The 17283-nt window shown below is 44.0% G+C and overlaps 1 protein-coding gene across 1 annotated transcript; it reads left to right on the top strand.

Moving 5' to 3' along the window:
• The first annotated feature begins 395 nt into the window (after positions 1-395).
• LOC103195926 (olfactory receptor 15-like) lies at positions 396-1331 on the top strand. Its single transcript, XM_007939568.1, has one exon. The coding sequence runs from the start codon at positions 396-398 to the stop codon at positions 1329-1331; it is 936 nt and encodes a 311-aa protein (XP_007937759.1).
• The last annotated feature ends 15952 nt before the right edge of the window (positions 1332-17283 follow it).

The raw sequence follows: 17283 nt of genomic DNA on the forward strand, positions 1-17283 counted from the left end.
ATGCATTCCTGCCTGAGTTATCACCTTGTGCAAACACTGCCCTTCTGTTCCCCCGTGATCATTCAGGAGCATATCTACTTCATATAAATATTCACCTTATGTCTTTGTGCCTGCGTATCGTTTGGCTGGACGCCACGGGAGCATCTGCATTCATTTCTGTGATAGTTTACATTTGCCATTCTGATAGAATAAAGTCCATTCATTGTAAGACTGACAGTGGTTGGGGACAGCAAGGAAAATCTGTTGTCATAAAATTTAAACTATATTAACTAGGAAGCCCAGAGACCTGTTAGATCTTCCCTGATGCACAGCATCCTATCAACAGCTTCCTCCCCACTGGCTTCTCTCACAGCAGCTTTCCCAGGACAGATCCAAGGGACTGAAGGAAACCAGTGATGATGGCCAACAAGAGCTCCTCAGAGGGCTTCATTCTGATAGGTGTATCTGACCACCCCCAGTTGGAGATCATTTTTTTTACAGTCATCCTCATCTCTTACTTGATGACACTCATTGGGAACTCAACCATTATCCTGCTTTCCCGCCTAGATGCCCGGCTCCACACACCCATGTACTTCTTCCTCAGCAACCTCTCCACCCTGGACCTTGCCTTTACTACCAGCTCGGTCCCCCAAATGCTGGTCAACTTATGGGGTCCAGAAAAGACCATTACCTATGGTGGCTGTGTGACCCAACTCTATGTTTTCATTTGGCTAGGGGCTACTGAGGGCACCCTGCTCATGGTGATGGCATTTGACCGCTATGTGGCCGTTTGCCGCCCCCTACACTATACCACCATCATGAACCCTCGGCTCTGCTGGCTGCTGGCTGTCCTTGCCTGGTTGGGTGGCTTAGGCAACTCTGTGATCCAGTCAACATTCACTCTGCAGCTCCCATTGTGTGGGCACCGGAGGGTGGACAACTTTCTGTGTGAGGTGCCTGCCATGATCAAAATGGCCTGTGGAGACACCAGTCTCAATGAGGCTTTGCTCAATGGTGTCTGCAGCTTCTTCACTGTTGTGCCCCTAAGTGTGATCCTGGTCTCCTACTGCTACATTGCTCAAGCAGTGTTGAAGATTCGCTCAGAGGAGGCATGGCGAAAGGCCTTTAACACATGTTTCTCCCATCTGGTGGTCGTGTTCCTCTTCTATGGCTCTGCTATCTATGGGTATTTGCTTCCAGCTAAGGCTGGTAACCAGGACCAGGGCAAATTCATTACCCTTTTCTACTCCGTGGTCACACCTATGGTGAATCCTCTCATCTACACTCTAAGGAACAAGGAGGTGAAGGGGGCGCTGAGAAGGCTGCTGGGGAAAGTAAGGAAAGTGGGCTGAAAGATGAGCAAATGCCTCTGTCCATTACTGCAAATGCCTCTGTCCATTACTGCAGATGCCTCCGTCCATTACTGCCACTTCACCTCTACAGACTTTTTCTCATTATCTCTCTGGGCAGGTGAACGAGTACTAGGCCTGGTAAAACCATCCCAGCGAAACCAAGGCTGGTTCCTAACAACCAGGACATTGTTAGTGTTATTTGTGATGTTCTAAACTTCATTACCAAAATACCTCCTGTGGACTCTAGATAACACAACACACAAGTCTTCAGAGATTACTGACTTACTACAGACCTATCTCACTGTCTCTGTCTCTATGGCCTACATGTTGTTCTTGACACCTTGTATTTTTGGAAAATTCTTTACTCTTTTATATGTTACCATAAACCCATGAAAACAAGCCAGGTATTATTAACCACATATGAAGACCCACATAGTTCACCGTTGTACCCAAAGACCTATCTATGCACCGTCTTTGTCCATCTCTGTCTCCTCTTCTCAATGATTCAGTCTATCTACCTATACTTTCCATCCATATAGCTTTCCATCATTTGGTTTTCTCTCCCCCTTGTCTGCTCTCATTCCCCTTCTGTCTCATCTAATGTTTAATGAGAAAGTCAGGAAAAGGCCTTTGCCTTTCAATTCCAGCCAGAACAGACCCTGGCTACAGTTTCATGTCAATCATCCCATATAAAAGTCCCAGCCATTAGATTTGACCCAGCATTTGGGTCATGTTAGTAAATTACAGACCTCCCTGAGATCCTTTAAGCAAGTTGAATCCATCTACAGAGGATGTCCTCTGCTCTAAGATCTAGTCTTCCAGTCCCACAGTTCCCGGAACTTACTCATCAGTCCAGTCCACACTAGTTCACCTACAGGAATTCACTGCTTGGAATCAGAATGCCAACTTGTGAATTACTAGGATTGCCCAAAAAATCCTTACTTGACACCCTTTTTCCTATACTATTTCCTAAGACAGAGAACTTATGTTGAAATGAAAAAGTTATTTCACAACTATACCATGAGAGAAAAGAATATTAATAGATTTTAAGACTATCCATATGTATGGGTATCTCTAGGGTTTCTATCAGAGTCAACTCGATGGCAGTGGTATTTTTTTTTTTTTTTATGGTTATCAAAAGGGTCTTCATCTTTGTGTCCCCACAGCAGTTAAACAAACACTTTGAAAACAGTAAATGTTCAATAAATGCTTAGTTACTTGAATTAAGCCTCATGAGTCTCCCTGTTCATGGCAGGAGGTGTATTTGATGACTTTCATGTTTCCTGTTTGGACTCAGTCTGTCCTTTGAAAGACACTGAAAAAACAGTGGTAAGTGTCTTTCATTCTCACATTTCCACAAAGACATCTAAATATACTGTCCTGTCCCAAACTTGTTTTTATAGTTGCCCTCTCCTATTTTCTAGGAGCTCTGGTGGCATAGGGCCTAAGGCATTTGACTGCTAACCGGAAGGCTGGTGGGTCAAAGCCACCAGCCACTCCTCAGAAGGAAGACTGGGCAATCTACTTCTGTAGTGATACCTCCTTGGAAACCCAAGGAGGAATTGCTATGAGTCAGATCTGACTTGAGAGGAGTGAGTTTTATTTTTGGTTCTGTCCTATCTTCTCAGTTCCTTACACAGCAATATTGAGGTATGTCTCCAGGACCAGCCAGTTGTTGACATTATCTTTGTGAATTCGTCAAGGTCCAGAGTCTTGCAGGCTCAAACATTTTATTTCTCAGTACAGTCAGATTAGACCATTTTCTCCAGAGGAATACTCACTATAATCAAGCTCCCAAAGGTAGACACATAAACCAGGGACCAGCTGAGTAATTCATGTGAACTGCTATCAAAGAGACTGAACAGATAACGCTATAGCCAATTCATCTAAGATGAGATATAGGTTGGGGAAACCAGGAACAAAATACACAGGCATTCTTTTAACATTTTGGAGTTCAGCAGAGGTTGCCTGCAAAGAGTATGAAACATTTTAAATCTACTGGATTTTTACACAAAGAATGCATGCATTACAGTTTTTTCCTAACCGCGCAACCTCCTCATACACCAGTTCTCTATACACAATGTGCATGTTATATGCATGCACACATTACTTACATAGACACGAAATATGTGGGAAACTACAGGAAGTTTGAGCTAAGGGACTGGTGAGAAACAGGAAGTTACAGAGAGGAGAAACAGCTAACTGGCCATCATTGGGAAGTGGGTGCACCACGGTGATCACATCATCAACACACACCCGTGCTCATGTTCCATTCTCAACGTTGGTCATGAGACAAAGCCAAACATGGGAGGTGGGTATTAAATATGAGACAAGCTCCTTGTTATAACGGGTCTGAAGTTCTACTTTCAGGTGTGCAGAGGAACACGTATGTTTGGTATCTTATTCACTTAAAAATTCAGAAAATGAAAAACAACACAAAGTACCCAGATCTACCTAAGTTTCTTAGCTAACACTACCCAAGCCAGGAATTTACCTTAGCTCGCTTCCTTGACCATCCTCAAGTAGAGATGATTCTCTCTGTGGACATTTTACTATGCAAATGACTGTGGGAAATGAAGGCTCCTCACCATTGGTCAGCTGACCCTCCACACACCAGTTTCTATCTTCCTCAGCAACCTCTGGTTTCTCAATTCCATCCCAGCTGTGCTACAACCTCTGTGGCTCCAACGAAACCACCGGCTTCACCAGCTGTGAGATCCAGGTCTATCAGGACTTGGCTTTCTGCTCCACTCATGCATTCTCCTAGCAGTGATAGTCAAGGGCCACTATATTCTCATCTGCCAGCTCACCCATTATGCAGTGGTCAAGAAGTGCTGTTGATGGCAGTTGGAATCTCTGGCCTAGAAGATGTTTTACAATTCCTTAGTAGAAATGTAGTAAAGGTAAAAAAAGCAACTCACAGAGTAAGGTCCAGAAAAACACACAAATTGTTAACATTTATTTCCTCTGGGAAGAGTGTGTAGTTTGGGGAGTTAGGGATACTGGGAAACTTTTTTTAACAGAGAAAACGTTTTTCCTGTACTTGTATAATATTAAAAGCAATTTAGAGGAAAAAACCATTGTGTTACGAGTGATTTCTAGTCCTACTTCTGTCATTAGAAAGTCACATAAACTCTGTACTTGGTTTCATCATCTGGAAAATGAACATAATAATCGTATTGAGTTCCTTTTCCAAGGTGTGTCTAACCCGAAACATGGTCTTTCAATCACCTCATACGCATGTGAAACTTGGACACTGAAAAAGGAAGGCAAAAAAGGAACTGATGCAAAAAAGGAATATGATGTTGGCAAAAAGTATTGACTACACTGTGGATTGCCAGAACAGACCTTAGAATACCACCAGCATGTTTTTTTAGAAGTGAGACTTGGACTAGCTTACTCTGGACACATCATCAGGAAAGACTAAATGCTAGGAAAGGATATCATGTTGGGTAAAGATCCAATGAAAATGAGGGGAACCCACAGAGGGATGGATTGACACAAAGCCACAGCAATGGACTCCAATAAACCAATGATCATGAAGACAGGGCAGGACACAGGCCATAATTCGCTCTACTGTATGTAAGGTTGTCATGAGTTCAAATCAACTCCACTGCACCTAACAACAAGAAGGATCTCTGGTCATGTAGTGCCTAAGGCATCTGACTGCTAACCAGAAGGCTGGTGGTTCAAACCCACCAGTCATTCCTTGGAAGAAAGGTTGGGCAATCTATTTCCATAGTGATACCACCATAGAAACCCAAGGAGGGGTTCTATGAGTCAGGTTCGACTTGACAGCAATGATTTGAGTCTCCAGAAAAGGACATCATGCTAGGTAGAGAGACAGTGAAAAAGAGGAAGACCATCAAGCAGATCGGTTGACACAGTGGTTGCAACAATGGGCTCAAATACAGCACAGATTATGGGGATGGTGCAGGAATAGGCAACATCTCATTCTGTTATACACAGGATCGCTAATGACTTAACAGCACCCAACATTCCTTCTGTGTACTTCCTATTACCCTGAAGTAGATTCCACACTTGGGTCCTCTTCAGGACCTTCCAGGATTCTGCATGGGCATGAAGTGGCACAACAATTAAGTGCTTAGTTAAGCAAAGAGTTGGCTGTATAAAACTACCCAGAGACTCTATGGGAAAAAGGCCTGTCGTTATGCTCCTGTAGAGATTAACAGCCTGGAAACACCACAGGGCAGTTCTACTCTGTCACATGAACCGGCTATGCATCTGAATTAACTCAATGGCACTAAAACAATAACAATAGAGAATATTACAACCAAAGGCCAAGGAAATGGAAGCAAAAACACCTTTACTTTCATTAGAAATAATAATGCTTATGCACTTTATCCAATGGCTTAACCCATCCATCCTCTCCTATGTCCTCTTTTTGGTGGTGGCTGTGTTACAGAGAATAGTAACTTTCTGCTCTCAAAGTGATAATAGTGCCTACCAGTTGGTGCACAGAGGTCAGTTACTAGTTTAGAAAAGACACAGGCTATTAACTTCCAGCTGTGCTTTCCATGAGATTTTCCTTCTCAGCCCTGGGTGAGATTCACTTGTGCCATGCTGTAACGTGGAACAGAAACACTTCTCAGACCATTGGCCACCCGTTCCTAGCTTTGGGAAGAGGGACACCCTGGTTTCCTTGCAGAACTTATCAATCCTGTAACCTCTCCTTCAAAGCAAAATTTAAGGTTCCAGTGAAACAGGGCTCAAGCCATGGGCAGAGCTAAGAAGGAATTCACTATTCTCATTCTAATTTCTATTCCTATACATGGTTCTTAAGCTCCAGTTGTCAGATGGCTACTAGTTCTTTCTATGAGCAGATGGAAGATCTACAAAATTAACATATTGCTCTAAAGAAATGACCTTTCTGGTTTCCTACACACTTCTAACTTTTCTCTTCCTTCCTAATATCCAAATGTCTCTTTTATGTGAACTTCCTGATAACGGGTGAGGGCAGAATTCTTTGTGGAGCTTTTTTCACACTAAGAGTGCTTGTAAGGCTTTTTCCCAGTGTGGGTTCTCTGTGGGCCTTGAAGGGGGAGCTGTTGTTTAATCTTTTCCCACACTCCACACATCTGAATGGGTCCTCCCCAGTGTGGCCTCACTGGTGAGCACTGAACTGGGAACTGCTGCTGAACCTCTTTCCACATACACCACATTGATAAGGCTTCTCCCCAGTGTGGGGCCTCAGACGAACAATGAGGCTGGAGCTATGGTTGAAGCTTTTCCCACATTCCCCACACCAGTAGGGTCTCTCCCTTGGGTGAGTTCTTAGGTGTGCCGTGAGGTTGGAGTGCTCACTAAGTCTTTCCATCATTCAGTGTACTTGTGAGGATTCTCCTGTGTGGATTCTCTGGTGATGAACTAGATAAGAATGTCGGCTGAAGCTTTTTCCACATTCATGACATTCAGAGGTTTTTTCCACTCCAGGGACTGATCTTGGGAAAAAGGAAGAACTCTGAGAGCAGTTTTTCCGACACATGAGATGTTTGTTGTTGTCGCTAGGTGCTGTCAAGTCATTCCAACTCACAGCATCCCTGTGTACAACAGAACAAAACATCACCCTCTCCTGTGCCAGCCTCACAATACTTGTTTACCTCAGCCCATTGTTGCAGCCGCTGTGTCAATCCATCTCATTGAGGACCTTCCCCTTTTTCGTTAACCCTCCACTTTAGCAACCATGATATCTTTCTCCAGGCAATGGTCTTTTCTGACAACATGACCAAAATAGGTCTAACGAAGACTGGCCATTCTCATTTCCAAAGAACTTTCTGACCAGCCTTCTTCCAGGACATATTTGTTAGTTCTTTGGCAGTCTATGATACTTTCATTATACTTCACCAACACCACAACTGAAAAGGATCAACTCTACAGTCTACCTTATTCATTTTCCAGCTGTCACATGCATATGAGGTGACTGAAAATTCCATGGCTTGCATTGTTCTTGTTGTGATGTGCCATTGAGTCAGACCTGGTTTATAGTGACCTCTACTTGGGTTTCTGATGCGGTATCACTACAGAAGTAGATTGCCCAACCTTCCTTCCAAGGAATGGTAGTAGGTTTGAACAGCCAGCCTTCTAGTTAGCAGTCAAGTGCCTTACACACTACGCTACCAGAGCTCCTAGGCACACCTTAGTCTTCAAAAAGACACCTTGCTCTTTCCACTTCAAAGAAGCCTTTTGCAGTAGATGTGTCCAGTGCAACACATTGTCTGATGTCTTGACTGCTGCTTCCATTGGTGTGACTGTGGAATCAAATAATATGAAATCTTTGACAACTTCAATCTTTTCTCCATTTATCATGATGCAGCATATTGGTCCAGTTCTGAGCATTTTCATTTTCTTTATGATAAGATGTAATCCATACCCCTGACTATAGTCTTCAGTCTTCATCAGTAAGTGCATCAAGTCATTCTCACTTTCAGCAAGCAAAGTTGTGTCATCTGCACATTACAGATTGTTAATAACTCTTTCTCCAATCCTGATGCCATGTTCTTCTTCATAGAGTCCAGCTTCTTGGATTATTTCCTCAGCATACAGATTGAGTAAGTATTGTGAAAGGATAAAACCCTGATGCACTCCTTTCCTGATTATAAACCATGCAGTATCCTGGTGTTCTGTTTGAACAACAGCTTCTTAGTCTATGGACAGGTCCCTCATGAGCACAATTAAGTGTTCTGGTTGTCCCATTCTTCTCAATGTTATCCATAATTTGTTATGATCCACACAATTGAATATTTTGCATAGTCAATAGAACATAAGTAAACATCTTTCTGGTATGCTTTGCTTTCAGCTAAGATCCATCTGACATGAGCAATAATATCCCTTGTTCCACGTCCTCTTCTGAATCCAGCTTGGATTTCTGGAAGCTCTCTGTCAATATACTCCTGCAACTGCTTTTAATTTTCTTCATTAAGATTTTACTTGCATGTGATATTAATGATATTATTTGATTATTTCACAGTCTGTGGGATCACCTTTCTTTGGAATTGTTAGACCAGAGTAAACTCAAGCCACCAACATTTCAGTTAGCAGCTTCCTCTGGGTTTCAGGCCCTGATGAGACAGCCTGATAAGACAACCGTGGTGACAAAACCCACCCAGGCTGGAAAGTCCCACGTAATAACAAACTTCCTCCTGTAAAGCCCCCTCATGCTAATTAAGTGCAGACCCGTGTCAACAGCTAATTGGACCCTGCCATTTCCTTAGTGTCCCCAATTAAGTCCTCTCTGTGTCTATAAGAATCTATCCCCCCTGCCCAAGAGTGCGACTTCTCTGGCCTTGATGCTAGGGCACAAGAACCTCGCCTGGGAGTGCTAATAAACTACTTCTCTGAAACAACTCCGTGTCCTGGTGTCTCAGCAACTCTGCATTACATTTGGTGCCGAAACCCGGGAAGAAGAGTAGAACTTGAGGGAATTCTTATTCCCCTTCTCCCACTTCCCTCCAGACCAGGGAATTCCGGCCCCCTGCATCCACCACCGGTAAGTCACATCTTACCCTTTACTCAATGCCCACCAGAGGACATACATTTTGTATTTTGTTGTGCTCCATCCTGTGGGCCATTTTAATTTTTTAGCTCTGGGCGATGAACCAGTGCCTACTACCAATTTAAATTAGTTCTGTTGTAACCTGTCTGCGTCTGACTGAGAAGTTGTGTGAATGTTTCTGTGATGCTCCAAGATCTAGGTCATGGAGCCTGAGTGGGCCCTAAGTTGATTTCCATGTGAAGTCGGATCGGCATAACGGTGTGGCTCTGCCCTCCACTCCAGGGTTTATACGGAGATACCTTAGCCAAAGACTCACTTAAATCCCCGAGAGGGGAACAGACAACTGGGCATCTGACTGGTCCTTGGGACATGTCTCCAGTGTGATTACTTTCCTCTTTTCATGTCTCCAGTGTGATTATTTTCCTCTTTTAATATCTCCTGTGGATTACTTTTGGAGAATTGACTTGCCCAAATGTCTGAGTTCTGCACCGGAGTTTCCTGCATCACTGGCACAGGGAAAAATCGTGGTACCACGTCAGAAACTCCTCACAGTCCAGGAGTTTGGTTGCTCGGGGACACCTGACATCCTATCTCCCTTGAGGGTCATTCCTCGGAGGGTCATTCCTTGTTCGACTGTCTAATGTCAGGCAGAGACATCCACCTACGTAAAACAGTCCCACTGGCATAGGGTTCCAGGAACCCTATCCAAAGAACTCAGAACCAATGGGTAATCAAAACTCCAAAATCAATCCAACAACCCCTCTGGGGTATTTATTAACAAACGTTAAGACCTTATTACTAGTCCAGGACCTCCATCCCAGATGCCTCATCTTTTACTCCACCAAGCATGGCCCCAGTACCAACTAGACAATAGCTCTCACTGGCCAGAGCACACGACTTTTGACTTTAATATCCTTACAGACTTAGACAATTTTTACCGACACACAGGCAAATGGCTGGAAGTCCCCTATGTCCAAGCCTTCTTTTATTTGCACTCTTCACCCTCAATTGTGTAAAAAATGTAATACCACCCAGGTTCTCCTTGCCCACGAAAACCCCAAACCTCGTAAACCCACACCTCTCTCCCCCTCAGAAACCAACCCAACCGTCTCCTCTTCCTCCTTTTCTGACCTACTGAAAAGCCTGTCCCTACCCCCGAGACCCCTTCCTTATGCTGCAACACAACCCCCTCTCACCCAAGCAGCACCGCCCTCCCTTCCCCTTACCCCTACCCTGTCCTCCCGTCTCACCTACCTCCCCAAACACCACCTCCTCCTCTACCTCTCCCACTCTTTCCTCTCCAGACACCCAGTCCAGACACACCAGGCAATCCCACAAAAATAAAATGCTCCAATGTCTTCTAGCACGTCTGCAAACTGTCTCTCATAAAACAATTAATTTTAACAAGCTCCAAAAACATTACCCAACTTTTGGATGAGAACCCAGGCACCTTCCTAAACCAATTAACCAAAGCCCTTACCCAATTTACCCGTCTAGACCCCTCCTCTCCAGCTGGAGCCACAGTCCTAGCCACTCATTTCATAACCCAATCAGCTCCTGACATTAAAAAGAAACTAAAGAAAGCTGAAGAGAGACCCCAAACTCCCATCAGAGACTTAGTAAATATGGTCTTTAAAGTCTTTAGCACCCGAGAAGAGAAAGCGGAGGCAGATAGGGAAGCCAGGACCCACCAGAAGGCTGCCTTGCAGGCCAATGCCTTGCTAGCGGCCCTGAGGCCAGCACATAGTGACAGAAGACCTCCTTCCTCGGCGGCTCCCCGATCCTGCTTCAAGTGCGGTAAAGAAGGGCACTAGGCCAAATCCTGCCCTTAGCCCCGACCGGGTGGATGCCGACCGCCCCCGGCCCATGTCCAGCGTGTGGTTTGAAAGGGCATTGGAAGAGTGACTGTCCCTCTGTGGCAAAGCACGGAGGGCCATCCTCCCCATCCACTAACCCACTGTTGACAATCTTGGGCCTGGCCACTGACGACTGAAGGAGCCCAGACTCAATAACCCTGATCACTCTCGCTGAGCCCAGGGTCACTATCAAGGTAACGGGTAAGTCAATCTCCTTTTTGATTGATACAGGAGCTACCTATTCTGTACTCCCCTCCTTCTCAGGACCATGTTTCCTTTCCTCAGTCTCCATTATGGGAATTAATGGGCGACCCTCAAATCCCCCCCCACAACAGGCCCTACTTAATAAACAACAGAATTCTTTCACACTCATTTCTTATTATACTAACCTGCCCTACCCCCCTTTTAGGGCAAAATTTCCTCGCAAAAATTAAAACCACTCTCACTTGGGCTCAGGATCATTCTGCCTCTCTTCTACTATCACTACTACCTCCTCACAGACACCAACATTCCTCATGTCCCCTGACCTTGTTAATCCATACGTATGAAATACCTCTTCCCCATCCATTACCTCTCATCACCCTCCTATTATAGTACATTTAAAAGTTCCCACACAGTTCCCATCCAAACCCCAATTTCCTATCTCCCGCACAAACCGACACAACCTAAAACCTCTTATACAGCACTTCTTATCCAAAAAACTCTTAATCTCCACTCAATCCACTTATAACACCACTATCCTACCAGTACAAGCAAAACAAACATTACAACAAGTTCCATCCACAGACTCTCAAAAACACATATCAACCCTTTCCTTTTCCTGGCTCCACTTCGTACAAAAAAAAAAAAAAAAGTACCCTCATTAATTCCTCTTTACCACCTGTATACTTCCTCCCCGATTCTACTCTTAACTATACACACTATTTACCATACCTTTTTTTAGTGTAATACTACAGTAACTCCTTGCATAAATTTTTCTAAAAATAAAAAAATCCATACCTCCCAGTAACTTTCATTCCTCAACTTACACTCTACACAAAAACTGAATTCTTTATCTTTTCTACAACACTAACCCAGGGGAAAAAAAAAAAAAAAAAACCTTCCTTCCTATCATAATTAATCTTTCTCTAACCTCCACCACCCTGGCTGTTGAAACACAGTATCACATCAACACCAGAACTAAAAAACCAGTTACAGCTCCTAGTAAAAACCACTACAGACTCCCTAACCTCCCTCCAGCGACAATTAACCTCTTTAACCCAAGTTTCTTTGCAGAACCGGAAAACTCTAGACCTACTAACAGCGGCAAAAAGTAAAACTTGTATCTTCCTGAGAAAAAATACTGTTATTATATCAATGAATCTGGTCTAATAGAACAGAATATTAACACCTTAAACCATCTGAATGAAAACCTACGCAAAAAAAAAAAAAAAAATCAACAACTCCCCATTCGCATGTAGTTTCAATCTCCAATAACCGCCTAACTACTTCCCCCTCATAAACCCATTTATACTAATTACCATCTTCTTCCTCTTTACCCCTTACCTCCTCAAATTTCTCGGGTCACGGTGAATCAACTTCTCCTACATCCTTACACCAAGTTGCCAACTGACGATCCCAGCTTTTCAGACTCCAACCTATGAAACCCCTCTCTCCCTCTCCGGCCCTGTTCAGCAAGAAGAAGCTAAGAGGATCACGTCGCCCTTTATCCATTAAAAGAAGTTAGAATGTTAGACCAGAGCAAACTCAAACCACCACCATTTCAGTTAGCAGCTTCATCCGGGTGTCAGGCTCTGATGTGACAGCCTGATAAGACAATCGAGGTGACAAAACCCACCCAGGCTGGAAAGTCCCACGTAATAACAAACTTCCTCCTGTAAAGCCCCCTCATGCTAATTAAGTGCAGACCCGTGCCAACAGCTAATTAGACCCTGCCATTTCCTTAGTGTCCCCAATTAAGTCCTCTCTGTGTCTATAAGAATCTATCCCCTCTGCCTGGGAGTGCAACTTCTCTGGCCTTGATGCTAGGGCACGAGAACCTCGCCCGGGAGTGCTAATAAACTACTTCTCTGAAACAACTGTGTGTCCTGGTGTCTCGGCAACTCTGCATTACAGGAATGGGTACAGTCAGTTGGCCAGCTAGCTGTCTTCCAAATCTTTTGGTATAGCCGAGTGAGTACCTCCAGCACAGCATCCATTTCTTGAATCATCTCGATGGATATTCTGTCAATTTCTGAAGCCTTGTTCCTCACCAATTATTTCAGTGCAGCCTTGACTTGTTCCTTCAATACCACTGGTTCTTGATCATATACCACCTCCTGAAATGGATGAACACTGACCAGTTGTTTTTGGTACAGTGACTCCGTGTTCTTTCCATCTTCCTTTCATGTTTCCTGCATCACTTAATATTTTGCCCATAGAATCTTTCAATATTGCAAATCAAGGCTAAATATTTTCCTCAATTCTTTCAGCTTGAGAAATGTCGAGCATGTTGCTCTCTTTTGGTATTCTAACTCCAAGTCTTTGCACGTTTCATTATAGTAATTGGCTTTATATTCTCAAGCTGCTCTTTGAAATCTGTTCAGCTCTTTTTTCTTGTCATTTCGTCCATTTGCTTTAGCTACTGTCTGCTCAATGGCAAGTTTCAGAGTCTCTTCTGACATACATTTTGGTCTTTTCTTCCTTTCCTGTCTTTTTAATGACCTCTTTCTTTCTTCTTGATGTCATCCCACAATTCCTCTGGTTTTCAGTCACTCGTGTTCAATGCATCAAATCTATTCTTTAGATGGTCTCTAAATTCAGGAGGGATAGGTCATATTTTGGCTCTCGTGGACTTGTTTTAATTGTCTTCAACTTCAACTTGAACTTGCATATGAACAGTTGATGGTCTGTTCCACAATTGGCTCCTGACCTGGTTTAAGCTGAAGATATTCTTCTCTATGCCCTCTTGCCACAAATGTACTCATCTGATTCCTGTGTATTCCAACTGGTGAAGACCATGTGTATAGCCATTGTTTCTGTTGTTGAAAAAAGGTATTTGCAATGAATAAGCTGTTGATCTTGCAAACCTCTATCACGTGATCTCCAGTATTATTTCTATCACTAAGGCCATATTTTCCAACTACTGGTGACTCTTCGTTTTTCTTACTTTTGCATTCCAGTCATCAGTGATAATCAACACATCTTGATAGAATATAACATTGTTAAAATTGGTGAATAGATATTCTTACCTTATTAAATAAAGCCCATAGTTTACATCAGGGTAAAGTCTGGCTATACATTGTATATGGGTTTTGACAAATTCATAATGTCTGTGTCCACCATGACAGTATCATACAGATTAGTTTCATTCCCCTTAAAATGTCCCTCCTCCCCTCTCCCAGAACCCCTGGGAATCAGTGACCTCCTCACTGTGTCTATAGTTTTGTCTTTTCCAGAATGTTCTATTGTTGGAATCGCACAGTATGTAGCTTTCTCAGTCTGCCTCCTTTCACTTAGCAGTGTGCATGTAAGTTTCCTAAGGGTTTTATCCTGGCTTATATCTTTTTCTTAATAATCTCAATGGTAGAGATATACCATATTTTATGTATCCTTTCAGGTATTTTGATGATACCTTCATTGCTTCCAACTTGGGGCATTAAGGAAAAAAGGAGCTATCAACAGCCATGTGCAGGCTTCTGTGTGGACATGTTTTCCACTCGTTTGAGCAAATACCTAGGAGTATGACTGCTGGACCGTGTAGACTGTGCGGCACCAAACAACAACACTGGCCTGTTCCTGGCTTCACAGGAATCCACCAGACTGCCCACTAAAGCAACTGTTTTGCTTCCTCAGTCTATTTACTCAAAGAATATGGTTTTGAAATCAGTGATATCAGGGGTTATTTATTTTCTCTGACATCAAATGACCCTGGCAGCTTGCCATCATCTTGTATGTGTTTCTTCAGCATCATTTTTAAGTTACTGCTTTACACACAAGGTGGTGAGAATGTACATTTGATATTATGGCCAGAGACAATGGGACACCCTCCCCACAAGAAAAATGAAATAATACTAAATTTTTTAAAACCTCTAAGGCAACATCTCACAGATGATGGTTGAAATAGGAACTTCCTCTGAGTGCAGTGGCCTGTGTTAGCCTACTAGGGACAGCGGTCATTGGACTGTCGACTGCTGCATCTTAAGCATGCCACATGGCCACTTACTGCTTGCTGTCCTCAACCACCTAGTGAGGATCCCGCCACCTACCCTATCTCCCATATAAATGTGCACCAGAAAGCATCCTGTATCAAGGAGAAATGATCCAAGTTAGATAACGTGCAAGCATGTTGAAAAGAATAAAGTTAGGTAATTAGGAAGGATGTAATAAATGCAGTTGTTATACTTCAATCAGTTATCTGCAATGGGACAGGAACTTTCCTGTGTTGTGGCCACACTGGCGCTGTGTGATAATTGCCTGTGGGGCACAGAGACGCCCATTTGGGCTTTCCAGAGTCAGCCTGAGTGAGTCCGGCTTCACGGGGCCAACCAACGCTCCTCAAAGGGCCAGGGCCTGCCCCAGAGTTAAAAGCCTGAGGCCCCAGCTCACAGGCAAGGGAAACAGCCCAGGGATGAACAGCCTCCTTCCTACCTGGCCCACCAAGCACAGGGACAACAGACATATTGAGGGGGCAGCCCTGAAGCCAGAGGTGTATTTCCACAATCTGCCTCCTTTTGTTACTGGAGAATCCAGGCAGAGATAGGCAAAGAGAGAAGGAAGATGGGAAAAGGAGAGAGAAGGTGGAGAGTGCCCAATGGCTCCTAGAGGCCCTGGGTTTGCAGTCGTCCTTCCAGAAAAAGGTCAGAGGTGACAAGGATGGTACTAGAGCCCTCAGACCCTTTGTAGAGGTGTGTGGCCGTGCCCCTCACTGTGGAGAAGAGACAGGAAGGAAACACAGTTCCACTGCAAAGGTGAGTATGGAAACGTGGATGTGAGTGGTCTTTAAGAGAAGTCATCTCTAGGGTATGACATCACTTACACAGAAGCAGCAAATACACAGAAACCAAACATCATCAGGACGGGGGAGGGGAGGTCTCTGCTCAGGGAGCACAGAGTTGATGTGGATGGTGGTGGGACTATCTGGTAAAGGACTAGGAGCCTGGCAGCAGCACACGGCAAATGTCATCAGTGTGACTGACGCGTGTGAGGGTGCAGAGCTGGCGTGTGTTTTGCTGTATATTCAGCACACACACATATGTTCTTTCACTTTATGGAGGCATTGAGTTTATTTCACACATATATTTTTGTCTCCCCACCATTTCTGTCTGACCACGGCTACGATCATCTGCATACAATCTTAAAGCCAAGCACGGGGTGGAGTTCAATCATTGTTTTTGTTTTAAAGTTGCTAACCCTTGTCTTAAGAGTATGAGCTCGTATGGCCAAGAGAGGTGGCACACTTCGCTCTGACTAAAATCAGGGAGGCAGTTAAAGACAAAACAAGTCATGTCTGGAATGGCCCAGAAGAAAGGTTGGGGAAGTCTCAGTGCGCAATGAAGGCGTCTGTGCACGGCCTGTCCTGGGAACAGAGCCCTCAGCACGACGGGATGATGTAGGCTTCAGTTCAGCCCAGGGCTCCCACAGACGCACCGTTGAGCAATCCTTTTTCTCTTGTCAAAAAATTGACCTGGTTTTTATCCTCCTGAGAGCTCAAAAAGCCCTATTTAATTTTTCCTCTTTTCAATTTAAGTCTATTTTTATTTTGCATAGAAACGGAGTACCTTGTTCAGCAAGCCCTGATCTTTAAAACCCCATCATAACAGTAAAGACATTAACAGAAAACAAAACAAATGGCCTTTAAGCACTTCTTTTTAAACTAGCCTGACACCCCCATCATTCTCTGCGGCTTCTGTCTTCTCCTGCTCCCTCTTCCTAAACCTCTCCAGAGTCTCTCTATCTTTTGGTTTTGTTTTAAGAATTTATTTGATGTTTGCTGTTGACCATATGCACCGCAGAGCAGACACCAGTTCAGGAGAAAGACACCATCCTTCTCATGCAAAGGAGGCAGGTGTTCACGGAGTCACTGAGCCACACGTTCCACATCCTCCCCATGCTCCTGACTCTCCTTCATCTGTTGCTCCAGGTGAACAGGGACCAGGTGTTGTGCCAGGGACTCCATATCCTTTTCAAAGTATAAAGTCAGGCGAGCCAGCAAGATGCTCCAATAAGGAGCCGCTGTGCTACAGTAATCCATACTAGAAAACTTATTTCACATCCCTCACATGAGAGCTCTGGTGGTGTAGTGCCTAAGGCATTTGACTCCTTACCAGAAGGCTGGTGGTCCAAACCCACCAGCCACTCCTCAGAAGGAAGGGTAGGCAATCTACTTCCATAGAATTACCACCTCGAAAACCCAAGGAGGGGTCACTATGAGTGATATCCTACACAATGGCAGTGAGTTTAATTTTCTAATTCTTAGATAAACTTAACTCCAGATCCCAAAATGGTACCTTGTAGCTTCTGAAGCATGTTTTTTTTTTTTTTTTTTTCTGATATGACACCTTCTGCCTCATACATCATCCTTCCAGATAAAGCTCGTTTTGTT

Source organism: Orycteropus afer, unplaced genomic scaffold (assembly GCF_000298275.1).
Source record: "Orycteropus afer afer isolate SDZICR_OR568_19922 unplaced genomic scaffold, OryAfe1.0 scaffold00061, whole genome shotgun sequence".
Taxonomy (NCBI): Eukaryota; Metazoa; Chordata; class Mammalia; order Tubulidentata; family Orycteropodidae; genus Orycteropus; species Orycteropus afer.

Bases quoted from the DNA above. Each gene is read 5' to 3' on its own strand.
- LOC103195926 (XM_007939568.1), top strand. From the start codon at position 396: ATGATGGCCAACAAGAGCTCCTCAGAGGGCTTCATTCTGATAGGTGTA.